A 17108-nucleotide genomic window follows, 5' to 3' on the forward strand; every position below is an offset into this window, starting at 1 on the left:
TCTCTTATCTTATCTTTGTGGTCCTTCCGAGAAATATAAGTTGGCGGCAGTAAAACTGTACTGCAGTCAGCCTCAAATGCTGGTTCTCTAAATTTCCTCAGTAGCGATTCACGAAAAGAACGCCTCCTTTCCTCCAGAGATTCCCACCCGAGTTCCTGAAGCATTTCCGTAACACTCGCGTGACGATCAAACCTAACAGTAACAAATCTAGCAGCCCACCTCTGAACTGCTTCTATGTCCTCCCTAAATCCGACCTGATAGGGATACCAAACACTCGAGAAGTGCTCAAGAATAGGTCGTATTAGTGTTTTATAATCTGTCTCTTTTACAGATGAACCACATCTTCCCAAAATTCTGCCAATGAACCAAAGACGACTATCCGCCTTCCCCACAACTGCCATTACATGCTTGTCCCACTTCATATCGCTCTGCAATGTTACACCCAAATATTTAATCGACGTGACTGTGTCAAGCGATACACTACTATTGGAGTATTCAAACATTACAGGATTCTTTTTCCTATTCATCTGCATTAATTTACATTTCTCTATATTTAGAGTTAGCTGCCATTCTTTACACCAATCACAAATCCTGTCCAAGTCATCTTGTATCCTCCGACAGTCACTCAATGACGACACCTTCCCGTACACCACAGCATCATCAGCAAACAGCCGCACATTGCTATCCACCCTATCCAAAAGATCATTTATGTAGACAGAAAACAACAGCGGACCTACCACACTTCCCTGGGGCACCCCAGATGATAAACTCACCTCCGATGGTCTCTTAAAATCAGCTGTCGACAGAGCATCTCGAATTCCCAACATACCTCGCTGCGGCCACTTCCAACAACGCTGCGCTTTACACATTTAAAGCATTAATGAAGTAACCCGCTGTGTTTGTGTGTCGCCTATAACCGAGGTGTAGCCGGCAGCCGACGAGGCAACACTGAGCGGCAACGGACGAACGTCATGTATCGAGCAATTTTAATCGGACTATAAATAAATATTTCAAAACTAAGTTTCGGATAAGGCCAAAACAGAAGGTTTACAACTAACGTGTACGTTGCTCTGTCTTTTACTGTATCAAGGGTCGTCTCATTTTTTCCCCTCCATTTTAACACGTTTCTCTTTCATTTTTTTGTCCTCACGTAACTACGCCTCCTATAATTATATCCGCCTGGAATTTATTTTCTACTCTGCTTTCCACAAACAAATACAATTTGTCTATTTTATTTCTGATGTAGTCATTTATGTCACACATACACGTAAGTGTTGTATTGCATACTAAATGTAAGACTTCGTATGAAATGAACGTAATGAGCTATATTAAGATTATCTGGGTAGTCATAACAGACGGCCATTATACCGCTAATATTTCCAGGGTGAATAACTAAATGAATACATAAATATTACCAGTTCTGAGCTATGGCAGTCAGACATGTAGTTTCAGTGTGAAAATTAATCTAAAACTGCGATCAATGGCAGAATGAATGACGAGAACGGCTAGGAGAGACTAAAACAAATAAGTGGATCGTGTGTCTATATATATATACAGGGTGGTCCATTGATTGTGAGCGGGCCAAATATCTCATGAAATAAGCGTCAAACGAAAAAACTACAAAGAACGAAACTCGTCTAGCTTGAAGCGGGAAACCAGATGGCGCTATGGTTGGGCCGCTAGATGGCGCTGCCATAGGTCAAACGGATATCAACTGCGTTTTTTTTAAAATAGGAACCCCCAGTTTTTATTACATATTCGTGTAGTACGTAAAGAAATATGAATGTTTTTGTTGGACCACTTTTTTCGCTTTGTGACAGATAGCGCTGTAATAGTCACAAACATACGGCTCACAATTTTAGACGAACAGTTGGTAACAGGTAGATTATTTAAATTAAAATACAGAACGTAGGTACGTTTGAACATTTCATTTTGGTTGTTCCAATGTGATAGATGTACCTTTGTGAACTTATCATTTCTGAGAACGCATGCTGTTACAGCGTGATTACCTGTAAGTACCACATTAATGTAATAAATGCTCAAAGTGATGTCCGTCAACCTCAATGCATTTGGCAATACGTGTAACGACATTCCTCTCAACAGCGATTAGTTCGCCTTCCGTAATGTTCGCACATGCACTGACAATGCGCTGACGCATGTTGTCAGGCGTTGTCGGTGGATCACGATAGCAAATATCCTTCAACTTTCCCCACAGAAAGAAATCCGGGGACGTCAGATCTGGTGAACTTTCGGGCCATGGTATGGTGCTTCGACGACCAATCCACCTGTCATGAAATACGCTATTCAATACTGCTTCAATCGCACGCGAGCTATGTGCCGGACATCCATCATGTTGGAAGTACATCGCCATTCTGTCATGCGGTGAAACATCTTGTAGTAACATCGGTAGAACATTACGTAGGAAATCAGCATACATTGCACCATTTAGACTGCCATCGATAAAATGGGGACCCATTATCCTCCTGCCATAATGCCGCACCATACATTAACTTGCCAAGGTAGCTGATGTTCCTCTTTTTGCAGGCATCGTGGATTTTCCGTTACCCAATAGTTGATGAATGACGCTTCGGCACTAAATAGAACGCGTGCAAAGAATCTGTCATCGTCCCATAATTTCTCTTGTGCCCAGTGGCAGAACTGTACACGACGTTCAAAGTCGTCGCCATGCAATTCCTGGTGCATAGAAATATGGAACGGGTGCAATCGATGTTCATATAGTATTCTCAACATCATTTGCTGCAGGTCGTGGTTGACGTTTCACATGTGGCTGAACACTTCCTGTTTCTTAAATAACGTAACTATTCGGCGAGCGGTCGGGACTCTTGGATGATGTCGTCCAGGATACCGAGCAGCATACATAGCACACGCCTGTAGGGAATTTTGATCACAATAGCCATACATCAACACGATATCGACCTTTTCCGCAATTGGTAAACGGTCCATTTTAACACGGTTAATGTATCACGAAGCAAATACCGTCCGCACTGGAGGAATGTTACGTGATACCACGTACTTATATGTTTGTGACTATTACAGCGCCATCTATCACAAAGCGGAAAAAGTGGTCCAACAAAAACACTCATCTTTCTTTACGTACTACACGAATATGTAATAAAAAATGGGGGTTCCTATTTAAAAAAAAAAAAAAACGCAGTTGATATCCGTTTGACCTATGGCAGCGCCATCTAGCGGCCCAACCATAGCGCCATCTGGTTTCCCGCTTCAAGCTAGACGAGTTTCTTAGTTTGTAATTTTTTAGTTTTATGCTTATTTTGTGAGATATTTGGCCCGCTCACTATCAATGGACCACCCTGTATATATTGGAGGGGGGGGGGAGGTAGAAGAGGAGGATCAAGATGACGATGGGGATTAAGAGCAAGATCAATAGACGAGGAAGAAAAAAAGAGGAATGATAATTATGATCATTATGGTAAAGAGTATGGGGGATAAAGAGCATGAGGGAATGGACTCGACGAGAGCGACGATGGTGATGTCAGAGAGGAGGTTGGTAATGTCAGAGAGGAGTGTGATGATGTCGGAGAAGAGGGTAGGATGATGATGCTGAGGATGAGAGCGCCGCAGGCCTACCTTGACGTCGATGGCGTCGCCATACTTGACGAGGTTGAAGCAGCCGTTGGGCAGGTGCACCTTGAGCGTGGCCTTGTCCTTGTCGTGCGCGCCGCGGCCGCCGTCGCTGGGGGAGGCGCACCGCGAGTCGCCGCCCGCCGGGTTCATGCCCTCATGCCTGCGGGCACACAGCCAAAACGCAACACGTCAGCCTATCTGGACCACTGTCGAGAGCAAAAGCGTGCGCTGGGACAGGATAAGAACAAGGTCTCTTAATTAGGCCGCGGAAAGACAAACCGAGAGGTAACAATGTTTTCTTTGGAATACCCTCACATAGCAAGGTTAAATACAAGAGACCGCTTAGAGGTCATCAAACGATATGGACTGGCAGAGCTGGCGGCAAGTATTGCGGCCCACCCTTTACGAGACATTCTTAAGACAAACCAACGCCGTCCTGCTACGCAGGCTTCCTCTAGCAATGTAAGCACCAAAGATCGAAGTCAAGGCTTTGGGTAACGAGTAGAATCTAGAACAGAGAATATAAACACTGTAAAGTCAAAAAACGTGTGACACGATGTTATTTATATTGATTTACTTTCTGGGTGTTCAGGCATACTTAGATTCTTAAAGGAAGAGATACACACAAGTTCCGCATATTACGTACAACAGAAAGTTAGTCAAACTGCCCGCTAATCAGCAGAACTCCGAGGAGGCCCCAGCTTGCTCTTAACACTAACAGTGTATGACAGGTCTCAATGTAATCGAGATGTAGAGACGCCAATTTCGGGTCCGGAAGAAAATATCTTGCACGTTACGTACACTGGCGGGAGCCCATGTGCCCGTATAACCTCGCACCGACGCCACGCAGCTAGACCGTGTGTTGGGCAGGTGGCCAAAGGCACCACAACACCACACCTGTCCCCGGAAGACGAGGCACCGCGCCGGCTTCCCACCGCCGCTGGACTGTGTTGTATTATATTACGGCACGCGCCACACCTCGCATAAGGACAGCAACTGCACGTCACCTCCTCTTCCGTGTTTAGACAATTCATGGAGATAGATATCTGTTTGGCCTAATCGATTCAAATAGGGCACCGACAGGCAGACCGCCACATTACTTGCATCTCCACTACAGCGCCGGTTGCAGACTTGGTAAAAATTAATAACCAGAATTTCAGAAAAAACATTTTTGGAAAAAACGAAAGGAAGAAAAAATAGGAAACACGAAACCAGTTTTTGTTGTTTTTGATAGTAAACGACAGTATCGCAAACATCAGGACGATGGGTGGGTAGTTGTGGCAGCATGGTCATACAGCACGTACCGGCATAGTGAAACACTTTTCAATGCGTATGTATCAACCTACAGAATTGAGATGTGTGTTGTGTACATGTAGGACAAGATGAAAAGACTAAACAGTTGGTTTGAACTCCGCGGTGCTTCAACAGACACAAACCCACTGGAGGTAGCATGAACTGAGTTACCCAGCCACACATAAAACGAACAGAATTTGACGAAGATTTCGAACCACGTCGTAACTTGGCATTTACAGATATTCACACACACACACACACACACACACACACACACACACAGAGGACGCGCGGAACGTACGCGGTATGTGTGCCCAAGGAAAAAGATCAAAAGTAAGTGAGCTACTAAAGACAGTTGCATGAAGAGCCATATTAGACTCCTGTCCAGGCAACACATCCGTTTGGATGGCTTTGGTAAAATGTATAGAAAACCAGTTTCTATTGAGCATGTATACATAACAATAACATTGTAATGCTATAAATACCCGTGTAGTACACTGCACCTAATTGCAGAAGAAAATAGCTATTAGTTCACGAGTAATAATGGTGGATGTGATACACATTTTATAGTTGAAGTTGTAATATAGATAAATGTAGTGTGACACCACGGCCTGCTGCAAGTCTTTCAATAGGAGCCGCGCGGGATTAGCCGAGTGGTCTCAGGCGCTGCAGTCATGGACTGTGCGGCTGGTCCCGGCGGAGGTTCGGGTCCTCCCTCGGGCATGGGTGTGTGTGTTCATCCTTAGGATAATTTAGGTTAAGTAGTGTGTAAGCTTAGGGACTGATGACCTTAGCAGTTAAGTCCCATAAGATTTCACACACATTTGAACATTTTTGAACATTTCAATAGGACGCCACTTTGGCGACTTGCGTGTCCTGAAAGCCCGTATGGTCAGCGGGTTGTTGTCTGGGGGAGGAGACCAGACAGCAAGGTCATCGGTCGTATCGGAATAGGGAAGGGCGGGGAAGGAAGCCGGCCGTGCCCTTTCAAAGGAACCATCCCGGCATTTGCCTGGAGCGATATACGGAAATCAGGGAAAACCTAAATCAGGATGGCCGGACGCGGGATTGAACCGTCGTTCTCCCGAATGCCAGTCCAGTGTGCTAGCCACTGCGCCACCTCGCTCGGTGATGGTCAGCCACCCCAGGACTAGCCAGGCCCAACGTTGCTTAGCTTCGGTAATCGGCCGTAAACCGGTGGTACCAACGTGAACGTGGAAAAGCCGTTGGCAGTTTAAATTGTGATGTTGTCGATACTGATTGTAAATAACGTAAAACCAAGTACATCCCCACCACCGCCCTCCACGAAAACACCGAACTCATCCTTAAATGATCACTGGCGACTTTGTCTTTCAGAAAATGTCTACTCTGCCAGTTGCCTGAAATTATTTACGGAAACTGCATCTGAAGAGTGAAACCGTATTTGTAGAAGGATGCTCTCCTTCCACATTCGGTGTCAAAAAGAAGGGGGCTGGAGTTTGCGTCGAGGTCATCAGGAGGCGAAGCGGTTGCTCTGCGTGCCGTGCTCTTATTAAATAAACACCCAGGCATTCACTTCCCCCTCCCCTTCCCCAGGAGAGGTTCTTATTCATTTCCGCTACGTGGTCATCGCACAGTATCCAGACTAGAAGACACTCCGCCACGCCACGTGTATGACGGAACTGACATATATATGCTACACACAACCTCCCCCTTTCCGCCCACAGTTGGGTCGCGTTGTTACGACAGTAGCGACATTCAGACACAAATGCAAATTCCACTGCCACGCTGGGTAGCCGCGTGGTCTAGGGCGTCCTGTCACGGCCTGCGCTGCTCCCCCCCCCCCCCCTCCCCCGCCGGAGGTTCGGAGGTTCGAGTCCTCCCTCGGGCATGAGTGTGTGTGTTGTCCTGAGCGTTAAGTTAGTTTAAGTTAGATTAAGTAGTGCGTAAGCTTAGATACCGGTGAGCTCCGCAGTTTGGTCCCATATGACCTTACCACAAATGGGCAAAGACTGCTCACCCGCGTAACGCCACAACTGACACTACACAACACGCAACACGACACAGCAGTAACGCGCGAACTGGAATCAGCCGTAAACTCGGCGCGTAGCCTCGTTTGGAATGTCGTAGCCATTGTCTGCGGTTGTCAACACAACGCGTGAACCGTTATAAGCGGCCAGTGAGGTGCTTGTCTTGTCGCGTACAACCGTCTGTCGATGTGGTCTCGCCTTGATACTAACGTCACGTCCAACTTTAGAGATTACGCACAGTAGCAAACGAATCTGAAATTCGTCCCGTGTTCAAAAATTACGTCAGCGACGAGCCTTCTAATCAAATATTACGTCGTGGAAACCTTGCAAGCTAGAATTCTTTCACTGGCAGTAGTTGTTACAAGAGAAGGGAACAAATGTTACACTGGCTGGTTAAAGTTTCAAGGCCCCGTAAAGTGCGAGGTGATCAGATACGGAGCATTACATCACTTGGATGCTGATGTAACCAGTTGGTCGTGGCGTCGTCCGTGGAACCGTTGTGGGACTTTGTCGTATGTTTTCAGGGCAGCCACGGGAAACATAAACCACGTTGGCAGATTGTGCAGAGAAAGATGCAGACAGCGTTTCGTCCACTGCACTATCCAGGTACTGTGCAGACAGGACTCGCTAACAGCCACAGTTACCCATCGAGGATTCGCAGGCGTTGGAGGACTTCTGAAAGTGACACCAAACGAATGTGCGCACAAATATAAGTGATCGATGGCAGCTGAATGCAACAAAATGTCGACAGAATCTTAGGAAAAAAGGCGTTGACTTGACGCCCGTAAGTCACGAGTAGTATCAACCGGAACCTTGGCGCAAAAATTAATATTACGGAGAGTAATTTGCGGCCGTCATACTGCACAATGATTTTAATTATGCATATTTCACACAGCGGATAGTAGGTTTGTCCTTCGTGAATATAGAAACGAGGAGTTCGTGAACCAATTCTGCTTCGGATGCGAATGCTGTAAATGAATGACAATCCATCGCCCAGGCGCACTGAGATGTCCTGTCCAAATCTATAGGGTGTAGTTAAATTTCCTTAACAGATTTTGAGGACTTTTAGTGGGAACCAAGACGATTTAGCATACGAACTCATTTCCGGAAACGTAGAGTTTTCCTGTTACATGCAAAATACCACAACACACGTTGCTGTCCGACTCCTGCTGCTTGTCGTCTGGGTCCACTTGCAAGTACGGCTCGATGTGACGATCACCCACGTCAACACAGATACCCTGGCCCTCTGGCAACCGCCGGCGACTTCAAGTCTTCCTCTGATGCCACAGAGGTCATGTGAATCAAGATTGACTGGTTGGTTCGTTGGTTTTGGGGAAGTGAACCAAACAATGAGGTCATTGGTCCCATCGGATTAGGGAAGGAAGTCGGCCGTGCCCTTTCAAAGGAACCGTCCCAGTGTTTGCCTAACGCGATTTAGGGAATTCACGGGAAACCTAAATCAGGGTAGCCGGACGCGGGTTTGAACCGTCGTCCTCCCGAATGAGAGTCCAGTAAATCAAGGATTTCATGTGGGGCGTAGTAGTCTAGTGGGTTCAAGTCGGGCCACCAGGCGATCGATGAATGACGTACGTATCACCCTAGTCAGTGCCGCTGAAAATGCGGGAGATTCAAACGTGTGTTGTGACATTTTGCATCCAGCGGGAAAACGGTACGTCTCCAGACCCGAAGTCCCGTGTTAAGCTTAACCCTGCAACTCCTCAGTATCTGTCAAGGGAATTTACTTACAACCTGTAAATCTACCTCCCCGAGGACACGAGACCGTGCAATATATACGGAACTCTCTGTGCAGAAAAAAATATGTAAAATGACTTACTTATTAACAAATTAATACTAACATCGTAAAGTTAAACTAAACATTGTACTAACGGCGAGATTCTACAATTAAATAAAATCTTCCTCGCCTGAACGACGGAAAGTCCTATGGGAGAGACATCCCTTGGCTTTCACAGCTCGTTGAACTGCATCATCCAAATCAATTACAGGGAGGCCTACGGCTTAATTACGGTACACCTCGGCATTTTTCACATATTGAATTTATTTCCAGAGGTGAAAAAAGCGAAACGTCACAAAAAAGGTCCTAGAACCGAGGACTGAACCCAGACGTTTCTTCTTAAGGTTGGCACGTGGTCCCTTACGCAACGAGCCAAACTTTTTGGAATTTATAAGTAATGTTTAATCGGCTCTTCCAACTTCTGTTAGGTTGGCTAAAAGGACCTTTTCGTATACCGATGTGGTGCACTGTAGCTTCTCGACCAGGTCTTTAAATAAATAGTCCGGAGAGCAGATCTCCATCCCAGTCCGTTTCAGTTACTAAAGGTGTCGACATCGCGAGGTTCATCGTGCAGGAGTTACCGGCGCTGAGAATCGAATTGTAGCGTGATACACTCTATTGTCCGACCCCTGATACTGCAGCCGCATTCTTGAACCATGGCTAGCTTCTTTGTTGTAGTGATTCATATTAATTCATTTTCAGCTCTCTCAACGGTCTGGTGTTTATACTGAAGACAGTATTGTTTGAGTGAACTTTTGACCTTTGACTTGTCCTTATAGAAGGTCCATTGCTCGCCTAGGGAGGCCCTAGTCACACGACGTTTATTTTATAATAGATGCATTGTCAGATGATACTGACTTTCACTGGTCTATAGATTCCCTGCTGTTTCAACCGGGACGGTAGCTCAGCGTGTTCGGTCAGAGGAATAGCTGCCGTCTGTAATAAAAAAAAAAACTGAGTTAATGAATCAACAACGAACTGAAACGGGTGTCTTTCGACGTCGGCCCAGATCAGATACAACGAACGAAAAAGAACAAAATGAGATTATTAAAAAAAAAAATTTTTTTTTAATGGTCAGCGCGGCGGAATGTCAATCCTAAAGGGCCCGAGTTCGATTCCCGGCTGGGTCGGAGATTTTCTCCGCTCAGGGACTGGGTGTTGTCCTCATCATCATCATTTCACTCCCATCGACGCGCAAGTCGCCGAAGTGGCGTCAAATCGAATGACTTGCACCCGGTGAACGGTCTACCCGAAGGGAGGCCCTAGTCACACGACGTTTATTTTATAATAGATGCATTGTCAGAGGATACTGACTTTCACTGGTCTATAGATTCCCTGCTGTCTCTTTAATCAATTCTTTACTCGGCGACGAAACACCCGTTGCAAGTAACGAAGTGCTACGCCTGGGACAGAAGATCAGCAGGTGAGTGATCTACTCGGGAACAATGATAGTTCGTACAATTAATTCAGACCCTCAAAAGGAGATATGAAGCACACCCAACGATAGGCACAGCTATTCACCCAATCGACCAAACACACTACAGACTGTCGTAGACAACACGTAAAGGTGGGTCCTGCACGCGTCCCACCCGCCAAGACTCACCTAAAAATAACGTCACATTTGTTGTACGAATGCATAAACATATCTCTGGGCCTCTTACACTGTGCAGTCACGATACGTCACAGTTCAGGGGGAATTTAAACGACGCGCGAACGCGACGTGCGCGTAACGGCAGTGGAGGATGCCGCCGAGTTTCGCTGCGTGGCAGCGCTCTTAAGAGCTCGCCTCTGGTTGTGCGCTCAGGAAAACGGCGCTTTGGGATGAGCACCGAACTCCGGGTTGGATCATCAGCTGCGTCCGTGCGAACACGATGGTTCAGAGGACACAAGACGGTGGCGACGGGGCTCTCGCTGCTTTGCATTATTGTATTACCTGGAGCCGTATATCGTTGGTATTTCTCGTAAATTGGCGAATAACTGTTGGTTCATCCAAAGATTTTTGAATGCAATTACCGAATTAGATTACCGCTTTAACCATTCTGATTTGTGCTCGTGGCAAGGTGTTAACTTTTAAACTCAATGATTTTTTAAACTAATGTTTTCAAAATGTTATTGGAGGATCCTTATTTGAGTAGCATAGTAACAACTTTAATGAGTATACAGTGCTACAATTTTAATTAATTTTAAATCATTTAAGCCTTGCTTATGTTCTCAGTCATTTGTCAAATTAATATAGATTTGTTCCATTTTACTTGTTAATGGTCAGCTAATGACTGTTAAGGTTAAATGAGTTTTACTTATTAAATAGGTGGACCTTAAATTAATTTAAATTCAAACGATTTTTTGCATATGGATCCCGAGCGCACACAACCATCTAAACATTAGTGTCCTTTTTTATGTTTAAAATTTTTGTGTAGAATAAAATATGTTGTTGAGTAATGACCAATCATATGCCAAGCGGGGTAGCCGTGCGGTCTAGGGCGTCTTGTTGTCACGGTTCATGCGGCTCCCCCCGTCGGAGGTTCGAGTCCTCCCTCGGGCATGGGTTGTGTGTTGTCCATAGCGTTAAGTTAGTTTAAGTTAGATTAATTAGTGTGTAAGCTTAGGGATCGATGACCTCAGTGATTTGGTCCCATAGTCTTTACCACAAATTTCCATTTTTTTACGAATCATAGCTCACACCAGCACCACCACTTCCCTGCTCCACTACATGTATAGGGTTTTTGTGTGTCCATCCTTCCGACAGGAAGTCTTTGCGACGACAGCCGTTTACTACGGTGAGAAAAAAAAACGCCTACAGCCGTCACGATCCCTATACATAGTGCATCAGTGATCAGCATAACTGGTTACGCAGACTATCTGAGAACTTTGGAATCAACACTCTCTAACCATCAAGTTCAGTTGATGGTTAGAGTGCTGACACCGAAGTTTTCAGATAGTCTGCGCAGCCAGTTACGCTGGCCACTGAATATTATATATATATATGTGTGTGTCAAACCCTTTCGCATCAGCTACAGCCTGAAGATGGCGCACTGAAGCGCCGAAACTGGTTGCAACAAAATAAATAAAATCATAAGGACGGCTGTAGGCGTTTTTTTTCTCACATGTATAGGATGTCGCAAAAATACTTTTAGAAACTTTGAGAACAGGTTTCTTCACACCAATACAACAAAAAAAGTTCGTATAAACATGTGCCTGGTATTCAAGTTGTTAATGAAAGTTGGCGTTCAACGGCTTTCCAGGTACACCCCAACAACTTCACTTACCTACGCACCCGTTTGACTCCTTGTATCCTAGGTGACGATGTGTTGCCAGATAGACATGTTTACATTCGTCAATCGTCAGTCTTCAGCGTATCCACTGTGTACCTGTGCTACAGATAGCGAGTTAACTGAAAGTGCTCCGTTCAAACATGGCAGGATATTCATTTCGTGAGCAGGTAGACACGATTTTTACCTACGACCGCGCGGTTGAGCGGATGTATGAGACGTCGTTTCCTGACCTGAGACAACAGACTCATCCAGCCTTTGGTGCTGTGTATCGTTACGGTGCCGAGACAGGATCCGCAGCACCACGGACTATTGGCTGAGGAGGACCACGTGTTGCTTGTATACATGACCAGGAAGGGCACATTCTACGGGTTGTCGAAGAGGAGACAGGTAGTAGCGCAAGACAGGTCGCCCTGGCATGTGGTACGTCGCCAAATTCAGCATGGAGCACACTTCACAAGCAACTCGTGTATCTTCATCATCTTGCAGCGGCTTGGCCTACTGATCGTCCATCACGGAAGAACTTCTGCCGATGGATTGTTGGGCAAACTGGCAGTCCAATGTTTCTCTTCAGTTTTGTTTAGTATGAGGCAAAGCTTGAAAGAGATGGAATAATAGATTTACAAATACAACTTATAAGGGCCGATCGAAACGCTCATGCTACAGTATAGGCTAGAAGTCAGCACCAGGGAAAATTGGCAATTGACTCTAAAGGATGAAAAGTGTGAGGTCATCCGCATTGCTAAAAGGAATCCGTTAAACTATAAATCAGTCAAATCTAAAGACCGTAAATTCAACGTAATATGTAGGAATTAAATTACGAACAATTTAAACTGAAAAGAAACTCCATAGAAAATGTGAGGAAGCAGACCAAAGACTGCGTTTTATTGGCAGAACGCTCAGAAGCGCAACGAACTACTAAAGAGACTGCCCTACACTACGCTTGTCCGTCCTCTTTTGGAGTACTGTTGCGCAGTGTGTAATCCTTACCAGATAGGGTTAACGGAGTACATCGAGGAAGTTCAAAGAAAGGCAGCACGTTTTGTATTATTGAGAAATATAAGGGACATGGTACCTGATTTGGAGTGGACATAATTAAAACAAAGGCGTTTCTCGTTGCGGCGGAATCTTCTAACAAAATTTCATTCACCAACTTTCTCCTCCGAATACGAAAATATTTTATTGACGCCGACCTACAAAGGGACAAAGAAACGTGATAAAATTAGGGAAACCAGGGATCGCAGGGGAAGACATAGGTGTTCGTTCTTTCCGCGTGCTTTGGAGAGTGGAATAACAAAATTTCTGTGAAGGTGGTAAGATGGACCCTCCGCCAGGCGCTTAAGTGTGATTCGCAGAGTAGTCTTGTAAATGTAGAGGAAGAAATACATCACTTTAAGAATAGTGCGTGGGCTGGCATTGTAAGGTTAGTGTCTGGTAAGCTGTGTGTTCTCCCAGCACGTCTTTAAGGTGCTGTCTAAAGGGACTTTATTCACAACACTCTCCGAGACGTTTTAGAAGAAGTACTCCTGCAAATAAGAAGAAACGTAGGGATTACGCATGACGGAGCTGGAGCACATTGCAGTCTGTGTTCCAGATTCAATGGCTGGTAACTACCATGACACATGAATAGGTAGAGGAGGATCAGTTCCTTGCCTGCATGTTCCTCCGGCCACAATCCAGTCGATTATTGTCGTTTGAGGCATTTTAAACAATTGGTCTATGTAGCAGACAGCCTGGATACAGAAACTGTTCAGCGGCGTGTCATAAAAGCCTGTAAAACCATTAGAAATTGTCAGGGAATATTTGAAAGGGCGCGACAGTCCGTGATCCGATGAGACTGTTCCCAAAGCTTGTAAAAATATTTTTGAAACACCCTGTAGGCAGTATCGCAGCACTTTATTTTATTCAAAATGTTTTATTTTTCGTCTTGCCTTCGGTATTCACTATCACAATACCTCTAGGTGGCAAAAAGATGGCGCCAGATGACGAGCATGCTGATACGTTCAGCTGTGAGTCGGTAAAGAATGGGTAGGACGCACGCTGGGCACGACACTTACGGCAAGGCCACAAACGCTAAGTGGAACTGTGCAACAGGCGGCCTGTATTTTGACTCAGGTGCTGGGCTGGGCTACCAGCGACCGTCTAGGAGTCGTGCAGCGGGACTGGGGCCCTCCCCTGCACAGTTCTCGCCCGCTGCCGGCACCCGCTGTCACGCGCGTGGACACTTGTGGAGGCCGACGCACAGTGTCTCCTGTTCTGCTGTGTTTTGCTTCGCGCTGGCCTCCTAATTGCTTTTAGAGCCTCGTAATACAGACCGGAAGCGTCGGTGTCTGCCCGTCCAAGGGCGAACGTCCAACGGCGGCGGCTGTTTGCGGATTTCACCCAAAAGAAAAGACGGCCAGCTTCGAGGCTGCCTGCTCCTAGGTTTCACCAGCAGTCATCATTATTCAACTGGCTGCTATTCTTGGCGGACAGTAACGTCAACAGTTTTCAAATTCTTCAGTAAGAGAATCACTGCGCCCGCGGTATTCTAACTTTAACCTTCATGTCCATGTTCTTCCTACACAGCATCCTCGAGGCTAAAAGCGGACAGAATGCGTAAATTTTTTAAGAGCCCGTGGATGTTCTCTTTTTCTACCTGTAAACTTAACCTTGCCTGATGAAACACGAATGTTAACTATTCTTTTTCTTTTTATTCGTTTCAGAGAAAGCCGGCTTCCCCTGTCCGAGGTTCGAGTCCTCCCACGGGCATGGGTGTGTGTGTGTGTGTGTGTGTGTGTGTGTGTGTGTGTGTGTGTGTGTGTGTGTCGTCGTCCTTAACGTATGTTAGTTTAAGTTAAAAAACAATGGTTCAAGTGGCTCTGAGAACTATGGGACTTAACTTCTGATGTCATCAGTCCCCTAGAACTTAGAACTACTTAAACCTAACTAACCTAAGGACATCACACACATTCGAACCTGCGAGCGTAGCGGTAGAGCGGTTCCAGACTGTAGCGCCTAGAACCGCTCGGCCAACCCGGCCGGCGTAATCGCATTTTTACAATTAAAAAAATAACCACCTTTTATAAACTCGACAATCTTTAAAGTTCCCCTTTTTTCGAGGAAAATGACAGATACATTTGGAAGGGACTCGTTGCTGGGTCACTTAAAAAAATCATTAAGTTTTAAAACACGTTACCGTGTAATTCGTCTTGGACGATAGTATTTATCACATTATACAGGGTGACAATTATTGAACTATATGGAAAAAACGTAAATTATTCACAAACTACGGCGTGCACACACTTTATTCAACATGTAAACGTTACTACAGATATTCAGATTTAGGTTATGACATGTTCGGTATGCCTGCCATCATTGGCGCTGATGTGGCGCAGACGAATAGCGAAATTCTGCATGACCCGCTGAAGTGTCTGAATATCAATGCTATCGATGACCTCCTAAATGGTTGTTTTCAGCTCTACAATGGTTTTGGGGTTATTGCTGAATACCTTGTCTTTAATATAGCCCCACAACAAGGAGTGGCATGTGCTCAGGTATGGAAAATATGGCAGCCAATCGAGGCCCATGCCAGTGGCCTCTGTGTACCCCACAGGCAGAACGCGGTTCCCGGAGTGATCCTCCAGGACACCAAACACTCTCATGCTTCGATGGGGTCGAGCTCCGTCTTGCATGAAGCACATCTTGTCGAAATCGGGGTCACTTTGGATAATGGGAATGAAATCGTCTTCCAAAAGTTTCACGTACCGTTCGGCAGTCACTGTGCCATCAAGGAATATCGCACCGAGTATTCCGTGACTGGACACTGCACACCACACAGTCGGCCCATTGTGGGTGAAGAGACTTCTCGATCGCGAAATACGGAATCTCAGTCCCCCAAATGCGCCAGTCTTACTTATTCACGAACCCATCCAAATGAAAGTGGGCTTCCTCACTAAACCAAACAACACAGCGCATACTTATTCTAATCACGCCCTGCGGTCAATCGTGCAGTCTGAACGTCCTAACGCAAACCGTTCAGAAGTTATGACGATTTCATTTCTATATAGTTCAGGAATTGTGACCCTTTATTAATGTCTGTACAACGTTTCCTTCAATGAGGCAGGAATCGCAGTTTGGAGACATTGTTGCTACAGACTCTTTATCCCCCCCCGCCTCCCCCTACTGCAAATCACTGTGTGATACATGAAGCGTTGTGCTTCCTAGCGGCATTGGTGAATCAGGACGGCAAAGACTAATATTCTAACAGCTACCCCTCAATCGCCCACTACAGGCAGAATACAGAACTCTTATCGATATCTATTGCAGGTTACGGACTAATTTAAAGTGGAATGACCACCTAAAACCAATCACAGGAATGGGAGATGTAAGACCGAGACACATTGGAAGAATCCTAAGGAAATTAAGCCCTCTCACGAAGGACGTTCGAGCGATGCTTGAGTATCGCTCCTCCATCTGGTGCCTTTACCAAGTAGGACGCAAAAAAGAGCTTCAGTTTTTGGCTCTGGTTGATTTAGTTAGCTCTAAAGAACTACGTTAATGCTTCCGCGGACGTACATCTCGCGAGAAGACCACGAAAGCAAAATTAGATTCGAGCTAACACGGAGCAGTCTGTGTCTTCCAGCAAACCGTCCGCGCCTGGAACAGAAGAGGGCGGAAGGGACATCGGAACGCGAAGTCCCCTCCCCCACACACAATAAGGGGTGCAGCGGATTGTAAATGCAGGTATAGGCCTAATTTTCAGCATGGATGCGTGAAAGAAATATATGGCGCTGAGGCGCAGCACCAGATAGTGGATGACGACCAAGAGATGGACGCATGGTCAGTTTACTACCACGGCAGTCGTCTTACATCCTATGAGAGTTTCGGCCCTCTAGGCTAATTGCACTGATGAATTCTTCTCGGGAAGTGAGCAGAGTAAAATCTTGGTGTCGAAGCGACGTTTCGATACATTTCCTAGGGGCTTTGGCAGAAGACAATATGTAGGAAACTTGTCAAACCTTGCTCGGGCACGCAGGTTTTACTCGGCACGTCTACCAAGGAGAATCCAGCACCCTTCACTCTATTCCAAAGACCGAGGCGGGCGTCCAGGGTAAAGCCGTTGTCTGAATAAGAGTTTCGTGCCGTTAGGATACGGTG

General features: G+C 45.8%; 1 protein-coding gene across 5 annotated transcripts in view; it reads right to left on the minus strand.

Annotated features, from left to right (window-relative positions):
- The window catches only part of LOC126091907 (focal adhesion kinase 1), a 752716-nt gene that overhangs the window by 174021 nt on the left and 561587 nt on the right, over positions 1 to 17108 (minus strand). For all 5 annotated transcript variants that reach the window (XM_049907213.1, XM_049907212.1, XM_049907215.1 and 2 more), the window contains one exon: positions 3610 to 3766. In XM_049907213.1, coding sequence (XP_049763170.1) covers positions 3610 to 3756 — 147 coding nt within the window. In that variant the 5' untranslated portion in view covers positions 3757 to 3766. The remainder of the gene's footprint in view (positions 1 to 3609; positions 3767 to 17108) is intronic.

Source organism: Schistocerca cancellata, chromosome 7, assembly GCF_023864275.1.
Source record: "Schistocerca cancellata isolate TAMUIC-IGC-003103 chromosome 7, iqSchCanc2.1, whole genome shotgun sequence".
Taxonomy (NCBI): Eukaryota; Metazoa; Arthropoda; class Insecta; order Orthoptera; family Acrididae; genus Schistocerca; species Schistocerca cancellata.